Source organism: Sturnira hondurensis, unplaced genomic scaffold (genome assembly GCF_014824575.4).
Source record: "Sturnira hondurensis isolate 20B ecotype Veracruz unplaced genomic scaffold, ASM1482457v3 Scaffold0013943, whole genome shotgun sequence".
NCBI lineage: Eukaryota > Metazoa > Chordata > Mammalia > Chiroptera > Phyllostomidae > Sturnira > Sturnira hondurensis.
In genome coordinates, this window is record NW_028086574.1 from 261650 (window position 1) to 272136 (window position 10487).

General features: G+C 51.5%; 1 protein-coding gene across 2 annotated transcripts; it reads right to left on the reverse strand.

Moving 5' to 3' along the window:
• Positions 1-753: 753 nt before the first annotated feature.
• ZNF304 (zinc finger protein 304) lies at positions 754-7133 on the reverse strand. 2 transcript variants are annotated; one of them, XM_037062321.1, is made up of 3 exons: positions 6718-7133; positions 4450-4576; positions 754-2596 (listed from the first exon to the last, which is right to left on the reverse strand). In XM_037062321.1, exons 1-3 carry the CDS (start codon positions 6748-6750, stop codon positions 774-776), a joined length of 1983 nt encoding a protein of 660 aa, XP_036918216.1. In that variant the 5' UTR covers positions 6751-7133; the 3' UTR covers positions 754-773. The 2 variants fall into 2 exon arrangements, with proteins under 2 accessions (XP_036918216.1, XP_036918217.1); XM_037062322.1 differs by lacking the exon at positions 4450-4576.
• Positions 7134-10487: the final 3354 nt, after the last annotated feature.

Genomic DNA, 10487 nt, shown 5'->3' on the forward strand with positions numbered 1-10487 from the left:
AATCAGACCAGAACAGACTGAGATCTATCTGCTGCTATCTTGCTGTCCCTTCTCAGGCACATAAAGTTGGTGCCAACAAAAGCCATTCCTCCCTTCATGTTGGCAGAACCCATTTTTTTCTCAGTCCACATCGCACAGTGAACAGGCTCCCTAAGAGTCTAGACAGCCATAGTAGGCCTGTACTGTGTGAACCAGGGCAGGTGGTTCCAACGGTGGGTGGTTGGGAAGCAGGACGAAGAGTCAGGGCTCTTGTGTTTACAGCTGACATTGTCAATGAGAAAGAGTAATCTTGTCTGGAAATCCCAGCAGTTTCCCCGCTCAAATCCTTGTGCCCAGAGCTAGATCACACCACTCAGAACCCAGTCACTGGGGAGAAAGTGAAGACCTTCAATGGGCTTAGAAAGCTCATGATTCTTTCTAGGGACTAAGAGAGAGTAGCAGGGGTCTGCCTTCCCTGAGCATGTTGGAGTGATTGACACACTGTAGGACCCTGACAGCTGGCAACAGAGGTGGCTTCTGCCACAGGCACTGGCACTGATATAACTGTCAAGAGCCCTGGACAGTTCAGAAAGTGCCATGTATGTACGTGGAACTTCCTGGGAATGGAACCAGGCTGACGCATGAATGCACAAGGTACACCTGCTGGTTCAAGGCTCCCTTAGCACCACAGGTACTCACAAAGCTTTCCTCTGCTGTGAGTCCTGAGGCTGAATGAGGAGACAGCACATTTTCTGCATGCATAAGGCTTTTTTCCTAGTGTGAACTTTCTGGTGTTAAAGAAGTTTAAGAGACACAGCTAAAGGGCTACCCAAACTGTTGCTATCACAAGGCCTTTCTCCAGTATGAACTTTCTGGTGCCGCACCAGATGGGAGCTCCGGCTGTAGGCTTTCCCACACTCACTACACACATAAGGCTTCTCTCCCGTGTGAACCCTCTGGTGCAGGATGAGGCTAGAGTTGCGGCTAAAAAATTTCCCACATTCACTGCACTCATAAGGCCTTGCGCCTGTGTGAACTTTCTTGTGTTGAACAAGGTGGGAGCTGCTAATGTAAGCTTTTCCACACTCAGTGCACACATAAGGCCTTGCTCCAGTGTGAACTCTCTGGTGCAGGATGAGGCTGGAGTTGTGGCTGAAGCATTTCCCACACTCACTGCACTCATAAGGCTTCGCCCCAGTGTGGATTCTCTGGTGCACAATCAGGTTGGAGCTGTGGCTAAAGAATTTTCCACACTCACCACACTCATAAGGCCTCTCCCCTGTGTGAATTTTCTGGTGCTGCACAAGGGTGTCCTTGCGGCTGAAGGCCTTCCCACACTCGCTGCACTCAAACGGCCTTGCTCCGGTGTGGATTATCTGGTGCTGGACAAGGGTGTCTTTGCAGCTAAAAGCCTTCCCACATTTGCTGCACACGTAAGACCTTGCTCCTGTGTGGACTCTCCGATGTTTAATAAGGCTGGAGTTATGGCTAAAGAATTTCCCACATTCGATGCATTCGTAGGGCCTTGCCCCAGTGTGAATCCTCCAGTGCTCAATAAGGTGGGAGCTTTGGCTAAAGAATTTCCCACACTCACTGCACTCATATGGTCTCTCTCCAGTATGAAATCTCTGGTGCTGAACAAGTGTGTCTTTGCGGCTGAAGGCTTTTCCACACTCACTGCACTGGTAAGGCCTCTCTCCAGTATGGATTCTCTGGTGCTGGACAAGGTGGGAGCTTCTGCTGTAGGCTTTCCCACACTCGCTGCAGTCATAAGACCTCTCTCCAGTGTGGACTCTCCGGTGCTGGACAAGTGTGTCTTTGCGGCTGAAGGCCTTGCCACACTCACTGCATGTATAATGTCTCTTCCCAGTGTGAAGTTTCTGGTGCACTTTTAGGTGGGACAGGTGAATGAAGGCCTTCCCACACTCATTACACACATGGGATGTTTCTCCATTGTGAACTTTCCTGTGGTGAATAAGAGCCGAATTCTCCTTGGACACATTTCCGCATGGCAGGCAACTCATAGGCTTCTCTTCAGTATAAGTCATCTGTTTGTTAAGCAGAGTAAAGGTGTTCAGGAAGGCTCTCCCATCATCATTGCAACTGAAAAGCATAAGTGCATTTCGATCCCCCTGGAGTTGCCTGAGGCTGGTGCTGGGTGGGAAAGACTCTGTGAACCTGGACCTCTTGCATGGACTTGACTCACAGTGAAGGGTCTGGAGCTGGAGGAAGCCAGAGTTGACCAGCAAGTCCATCCCGTCTTCCCTGCAAGGAAAGGGTCTGCCCAATGTGTGGACAGCACAGCTCTTCACCAATGAGGCCCCACCACCATCCTCGCAGATGGGCTTCTCTCCACCATTTTGTTCCTGGTGCTGGTCAAAGTTTGCCCTGAATGCCAATCTTCTCTGCAATGGGCCACACATGCATTGTTTCTGCATGGGGAATGGCCCCTGGTATCCAGCCAGAGTCAAAAGGTCTCTCAAGAGTGGGTCACACAGCTCACACAGGTGGGCTTTCTGGATAAATGGACCTGAATTGAGAGTCCTGACTGGCAACATTTCTGCAGAAGTGTTCTGCTCAGAAGGGGCCTCCTTATGGTCTACTTCACGCCAGCAACCTGAAAGCAGACAAATGCTGATGAAGTATGTGTTGACTTTGGTGCGAGGCAGCAACCCCATCAGATATGAGTGTATGACACACCAGGAATGAGTCCACTGACTTGCTGGCAGGATGAGGGAGCTAGGAGAGGGGTGAAGAAACACCCACTGTCAGTGCTGGACCTTTACAGGTCACAGAAGGGAGGAAGCGTATCAATGGGTAAAGACACAACAATGGTGCCCAGGACGGGAAGGAGAGGCAAGGTCTCCAACTCAGGCTGTACAAAAGGATTTCAGCAGGGTCCTGGCTGCTGGTGTCTGGTGAGGTCTATGGAAAATGCTGTGTCCTGACCCAGGAAAGTCTGACTGCAGGGAAACCACTGGTTGTTAAGGACTATTTAAAAATGTGTGCACAATGCTGCAGAGCACTGCAGAGGGAGCAGAGAAGCATGAGGGATAAGCAGAGGCAAGGGAAGTGGGGAAACAGCCAAGGGATGGAGACAAAAGAGAGATAACAAGTGGGCACAGTGCCAGGAGTGGAGAAGGAAAGGGAGCAAGCAATGAGGGGCTGTTATGGGCCTGGGTGAGAGGACACTGGTGCACACAAAGCAGGTTGAAGGGACAGGTGAACCTCGTGCTAGCATAACACACTCTCCCAGCTCCTGCTCTGCAGGGCCAGCCCCCCTCTAGCTCCTCTGGCTGTGGCTGCAGTTGGGTCTCCCCAGGGCTTTCTGTCTGTATCCACCTGGGCAACTCTATGGGATCTGGCAGATGGAAGTTATAAGGAAACACAGGGCAGATCAGCAGCCCAGGCAGACCCACCCATGGAGAAGAAAACAAAAGGTTAAACAATGAGCCTCAAAGGAGGATTTGGTAGAGCAGTCCTGTGTCCTCTGTAAGCAGTTACAATGTCAATACCTGTAGTTCTTGGCACAGCCAGGCCCCAGGAGATGTCAGCTAGAGCATGAGGGCAAAACGTGGGACACAGACATGCCATGGAGCTGGACAGCACCCAGCCAGCCAGGGAGTGCCCATGCCAGGCAGAATCTGTTGAGCTGACTGAAGATGCCCCAAGTCCCTAACTTGTTCCTTCAAGGCTTTGGGCAGCAGGTGTGGAAACTGCTCAATAAGCCGGGGGGTTACCCTGCACAGGACCCAGCCCTGGCACCTACAACCCCTACTCTGGGAACCAGAGAAGGGAGGGATAAGAGTCATTGATCTGGCTTGACAGAAAGGGCAGACCCTAGAGAATGGGGAATGTGCAAACGCCAAGGACCTTGGAGTAGGTGCAAGTGCATGTGGAAGGCAGCCTCGGAGGGGCCCCCAGTAAGGCTTACCTCCTGGTATTCTTGCCCTTACATAAGCTTTCATTGTAAAAGGGACTAACCTGTTTCTAAGGAACAGAATGCAGCAAAAATGATGAGATGTCACTTTCATGGTCAGACCAGAAAAAGCCCAGCTTGCATCCTGAGCATTCTCTCTTGCTCACTGGCTCAGAGAGGACGCAGCTTCCCTGGTATGAGGTAGGCCACAGGAAGGCCACCATGCACAGAACTGAGGAAGGCCTCTGGCCAACAGCCAGCAAGGAGCCAATGCTCGCAGTTCAACAAGCTGCAAGAAAGTGAATCTTGTGAACAGTGATGTGACTGAGTTTGTAAGTGAGGTCTTCCTGAACGTAGCCTGCAAAGGAGAACAAGGCTCTGGCTGACTGCTTGACTGAAACCTCACAGGACAGCATGAGCAAATGCACCAGGTAAGCCGTGACCAGATTCCTGATGCACAGAAACTGAGATAATAAATTTTTACTATATTAAGCCAGTAAGTTTGGGGGAATTTTGCCATATACTAACAGATAGCTAATCCAGGGACTTACCCAGTGAGGACACGAGGGCAAAGTTCTCCAGCATCACATCACGGTACAGGCATCTCTGAGCCTCATCAAGGAGTCCCCACTCCTCCCGAGAGAAGTACACAAACACGTCCTCGAAGGTCACACAGCCCTGCTGTGAAGGGGACAGTTGAGCTCACAGGCAGCACAACACCTCTCCCCACATCTCACTACTCACAGTGAGCACTCCTGGGTCCCTCCCTGTCCCCCAAGCCTCTCAACCCAGAGGTACCAGGCCTTGGACCATTAGTACCTGCTATCTCCTTACATCCCTGGGGTCACTGAGTCTAACCCTGAGCAGACCCAGGCAGGTGGGGCAACAGGTACTGTATAACCTACGGGTCTGGCAGGAGGGACCCCAAACAGTCCCTTGCCAGCCAGTTCTGGTGTTGTCCAGACCAGGCCTCCCAGACACAACCTTAAGCCCCTCAGTCCATACTCCTCCCAACATGAACCCCACTGTCCTCACATCTGGTAACACATTCCACTGCCACAGACAACCTCTGGTCCACACCATTTGTACCCTCAAGGGATCCCCCACCCTACTCTGCACAAAAGGTCCAGCAAATGCTCCCATGTCTTTATGACAGCCACCACTGCCACCCAGGTGCTAAGCAAGACACACAGTCTTCAGTGCCAAGTTTTGAGTTCCTGATTATCAACAGCACAGCCACCACAACCTGAAGATACTCCCTCTGAAACTGAACCCATTCCGCCCCATTCCACACTGGCTGCCACATATTGAACTTCAACAGGACTAAAACCCTGTGTGCAGCTTGATGCCTCCACTCAGGGGTCTCTGGGACTTGTTAAACCAAACATGACAAAAGCCTAACCCCGATATAGCCGCTGAAAATTACTCCTGCCACCAACTTCTCTATCTCAGCTGATGACACCTGCTAAAGCAAACCCCCCCTGGGGACACCCATGACTTTTTGCTTTTTCTCATTTACCTTTCACATTGGAAAGCCCAGTCAACCTACTTGAAAAACAGATCCAAAATCTACCAACTTCTCTCATTTCCTCAGCCACCCCTCTAGGCCAGCCGCGGTCAACACTCCTGTGGAATACTGCCCCAGCTCCCTCCTCAGGCCAACACTTTGTTCTCAATCAGACAGCAGCCAAAGGGAGTCTGTTAAGACCTGAGTCAGATCATCTCTCCCTTCTGCTCCAACGCTTCCAAGTGTTACCACCCTTAGAACAGAGACTCAGCCCCTGTGTCTGCCATTCCTGCCTGACTCCTGGCCCTGTTCCCAACAGACATAATGAAGACCTGTGATTCTCTGAGCACTAATTCATTCTTACCTCCATTTGCTATTGCTGGGCCTAATACACCCTTCTAGTCCTCATCCTCTTGGCTGCCAAAAGTAGAAACCTTCCCATATAACTTCTGGTCCAGATTCAAAATACTGGGCCCACTGACTCAAGTGCAGAGAAAGGAACAAGTGAAGAGTTGGAGAATATTACGATGTCTCATCAGAAAATCTGGCCAGTCCTGCCCTGGCAGGGTTGCTCAGATGATTGGAGCATTGTTCCATCTACCAAAAGGTCGCGGGTTTGATTTCCAGATGCTACACATGCCTAGGTAGCAAGTTCAATCCCTGATCAGAGCGCATACTGAATGCAAATGATCGACCAACTGGTGTTTTTCTCTCACATCAGTGTTTCTCTCTCTCTCCAAAGTAAAACATATCCTCGGGTAAGGATTAAAAAATAAAAACAATCTGGTCTGCCCTACCTTAAAAACATATACAAAACCTACACGCTTCTCCCACCTCCACTGCCACCTCTGTGGCCCTCCCACCATCAACACCCACTTGGACACCATCCTGGTCCCCTGCCCAAGCTTTCCACTCTGCAGCCAGAGGGAGCCTTTTGACACTCAAGTCAGATCACCTCCCTCCCCTGTTCTAAACCTTCTGTGGCTCCCACCATCATAATAGAGGACAGCTCCTCAGCTTGCCTGAGCCCTGACTTCCTGCTGTCTGTTCTCTCAAGACGTAACAGACACGAGCGGCTCCTGCACCTCTCCTGACTCAGTTCCATCTCCAAGGATTTGTACCAGCTGGCTCTTGTACCTTGGAAACCCTTGCGTACCTCAAGCCAGGTGCACGGGGAACGGGAACCACGCCTTACATCTGGCGGGAGCCAACACCCTCCATGGCATTTAGACTCAAGAGGAGGGAAAGGTGAAAGGAAAGCGATAGCCCCTAGATCCGAGTTGCTGAGGGCTTGGGGGACCCTGCCACTCACCCCAGCCCGGTCCATCTGCGCCGCGGCAGCCATGGAATCCCGAGAGCACACTCGGGGATTCAGCCGGACCCCACACCTCTACTGGGCCGGGTGGCCTCGGGCTGACTGTCACACGGCGAGGCCGAGCCTCCCCTACCAGCCCCAGGTGAAAACGCGCTCAAGGCTCAGGGAGCCGCCTCCGAGGGCCGTCGAGGACAGGGCGAGGGCGCCCAGGCCGCAGAAAGAGGGCAGCCCCGACGGACACCCCGGCGCTGGGCCTCCCGTCCCCGAACGGGAATCATGGTTCGTAACAAAGGTGCAGGGGGACGTCCTTTCCTTTTAACCGTCCTTCCCGGCTCAGTTCCGAAGAACCGCGCGAAAAGCGCACCCCTACAGGAATACGGAACCTCTGCGGCCACTGTAGACCGTCTGACAGTCTTGGCGCTGAATAAGTACGTCATGACGGCGGCACCGGAAATCCTGTCTCTGACGCAGCAGGAAACGTCCAGCTTCTGGGCGGCCCAACGCAACGACCAGGCGTTAGGCGCGGACTTCGGGGTAATGTAGTTTGTTCGCTGCATTCAACCGGGCAAAGGGCACTTCTCAGATTCTGGGGACCATGCGCCAAGGACGGTAGTGGGGAAAAGATGGGGAAATAGCGGCCTGAAGGGCCAAAGCGCGTCTTAAAGGGGACGCGTCCAGATTTCCCTCGTCGCCTGGGACAGTGCCACATCCTTCGGGTCGCCAGTTGGTGATCCATTCTTTTCATCCTGGAAAAGCTGCTTCATCTTTGGGGATTGAGGTTAAATAGAACAACGAATACACCTCGCCCCGGGGGCCTTTGCGCAGTAGTAATGTTAAATACACCCCAAATCCGTTGATTCCCAAATTTGGGTTCCTGCTGTGGCAGCGTCAGCATCCCTCTTGAACTCAGAGTGCACGTCCTCAGTGAGTTCTGTGACCAGCCCCTCAGGTGGGCCACCACGGTTCCCAGGCCCTGGCTTCAGAACCTCCCACACTGGACAGTTACAGGAGTTCGTCCCCCGGGCACTAGCAGAGCTGAACAGGTAACGCCAAGAATGGTAGTTGGAGAAATGCTGGCTTTTTTATTGATGAATGGCGCCACCAAGGGGACGGGAAGCTAATGCTCAAAAGCCCCAACTCCCTGATGGCAAAGGACACCAGGAAGGGGTTCAGGATTGTACTGGGAGTTGATTGGTCATAGGCGAGGTAAGGACAATGAGTAATTTCTTCAGGTCTTGAGGGTATTTCTGATGTCTGCTCCTGCTTCCCTCTATCCGGTCTCGTGGAAAAGTAGCCAGGTGGTCCTTCCACTTTAGGGCCCAGGAACTGAAATGTAACTTAGGTTAAGATGGCCTTTAGCCAGCCAGAGGGGCAAACTGTGTAACCATTTGTGAGTTCCAGGCTACTATTTTCTGTGGCCTCGGAGGTTGCCGATTATCTCAACACCCAAGGATAGGCTAGGGGAGAAAGGCTAGGACTGAGAGATTGGAGAGGGAAGAAGGAGAGATGATTTCTAGAACTGGAGTTTATTTAGAACTAAATTTAATCAAAGGCATAAGGACCCTCGGTTTCAAATTTCCTCAAATACTCAAGATCTCTCCCATATGCACACCTTTTTACTGAATGTCCCCTGTGAGACTAAGTCCCATCTATATCACAGATTTAAATTATGTGCCACAGTGGGTGTTGTGACTGGAAGGGTTAAAGAGGAGCTCTGGGGGATCTGGAGGCCAGGCCTTCTTGTTTATTACTAAACACGATTTATTCCTTTAGGTGAGTGAAATTGATAGACCAATAAATATTGGCAGAGGGAAGATCCAGACCGATGTAGTTTCTGTAGAAAGGGTGAGGGGCCAGGGCGGGGAAGGAACCTGAGTTTGTGTGGGAAGTGCGTGTTTTCTGTCTGGTTCCTTCTGGCCCACAGCTTCCTGCTGGCACAAGGCTCCCAACCCCTTCAGCCTGGACAAGCTGATCAGCATTTGGCCAGATGGCCTGCCTTGTGAGCAGGCAACTGATAATCGATCAGATTTCCTTTAGGAATTCTGATTGGTTGCTGCTATACAGCAACATCCGGCTGCTTAAAGTTGACAGTGCCCAGAAGTTGTTTTTGGCAGTTTGTCTCTCTTTGACTGCGGCTCTGCTTTGGTGAACATGAGGGGCAGTTTGCCCAGGGCAGGCTAGGGCATCGGCTCAGACTGTGCCAAGTGGTTGGTACTGTTGAGCAGCTGTGATTGGCTGATGCTCCCACCTCAGCCAAACCGCGTTTGGTCGTTTATAGCGAGGGGGTGGGACTCAGAGATGGAAAAGCAAAATCCAAAAGTTTTGATTGGCTGTCCATCAGGAGGGGTGGGACTAGCAAATGTAGGCTGTCTTGAATGGAGGCTTTAAGAATAAAGGGTACTTTGATTGCCTGTCATTGGAAATTAGGGACCTGCAAAGCATAGTAGCCATAATTGACAACCAGTCATGGAGAAGGCAGGGCTTAGTTCCTAAGCTGGTGGCTGATCAGGGCTGGGCAGAGAAAGGTTTCTGTCAGAGTTTGTCACTGCTGGGAGTGCAGGTCTTCTGGATCTGGCACTTACCTCTAAACTCTGGGGTCTCTAAACAAGTTCATGGACTACAAACCTCAGTTAAGGCCCCTCTGTGACTGTGATGGAGCGAGACAAAGAAAAAACGGCCCTATCATTGTGTTTAAACACAGACAAAAACAAGAACCCTGTACAAACAGAAAAGACCACATAGCCTCTTTGTTCTGGGTACTGAGTGACAGCTGTCTTCTACCGGCTGCTGCTCTAGTGCCGCTTCCCTCTCCTGCCTTGTGGGTAACAAATTTCCCAGTATCTGATCACAATCAACCACGTGTCCAGATGTGGCCAATTCTGACCACTGCTCTATCTCCTTAGTCTCTTCCAAATCACCGAACACAATCCAGGGGCCTGGAAAACGCCCCTCCTAACATCCTCTTACTGGGAGCCCCGCATTTCCCACCGGTATCACGGGGCACCAATAAGCCTCACTGCTCCGCCACAAGTCTCCAGCATGACTGGTGCTGGAAGGCACTGGTACCACCTCTCTGCAGACCCAGAAACTCCTCTCAACTCGACTTGCTCATCTGTTTCCCTAGATGTCTGGTACACGTCTCAAACTCGCCGCGTACAAAACCCAGTTTCTGTCCTGGCTGGTGTGGCTCAATGAATTGAACGCCTGCCTGTGGACTGCAGGGTTGCTGGTTGGGTTCCCAGCTCCTGGCATGTACCTGGGTTGAGGGCCAGGTCTCCAGTTGGGGCATGCACAGGGCAACTAATTGATGTTTGTCTCACACAGCAGTGTTTCTCTCCCTTTCTCCTCCCTAAAAAGAAATCAGCATTTAAAAAACCACAGCAAACTCACAGCTGTCAGCAACCACACCTAAAACAAAAGCAAACCAGGAGGACAGCTAGATCAGGAGCGGAACCATAGAAATGGAGATCACATGGAGGGTTAGCAACAGGGGAGTGGGAGGAGGAGAAGGGGGGAGAAGGTACAGAGAATAAGTAGCATAGATGGTAGGTAGAAAGTAGACAGGGGGGAGGGCAAAAATAGGGGAAATAGAGAATGTAATGAACTTGAGACATGTGGTCATAAACTGAAGGGGGGGAATGGTGGGGGGAGGGGGTGTGCAGGGTGGAGGAGAATAAAGGGGAGGAATAGAGCAACTGTAATGGTATAATCAATAAAATATATTTAAAAAAATAAAAACACTCAGTTCATGTCCCCCCACCCCACTA

What these genes read in the sequence shown, in the direction of transcription:
- ZNF304 (XM_037062321.1), bottom strand. Translation starts at nt 6,750, where the DNA reads ATGGCTGCCGCGGCGCAGATGGACCGGGCTGGG. An exon ending in CGCAGATGGACCGGGCTGGG is followed by an intron (nt 4,577 to 6,717) that starts GTGAGTGGCAGG and finishes CCTTCACAGCAG; the next exon opens with GGCTGTGTGACCTTCGAGGA. An exon ending in TGCCCTCGTGTCCTCACTGG is followed by an intron (nt 2,597 to 4,449) that starts GTAAGTCCCTGG and finishes GTCTGCTTTCAG; the next exon opens with GTTGCTGGCGTGAAGTAGAC.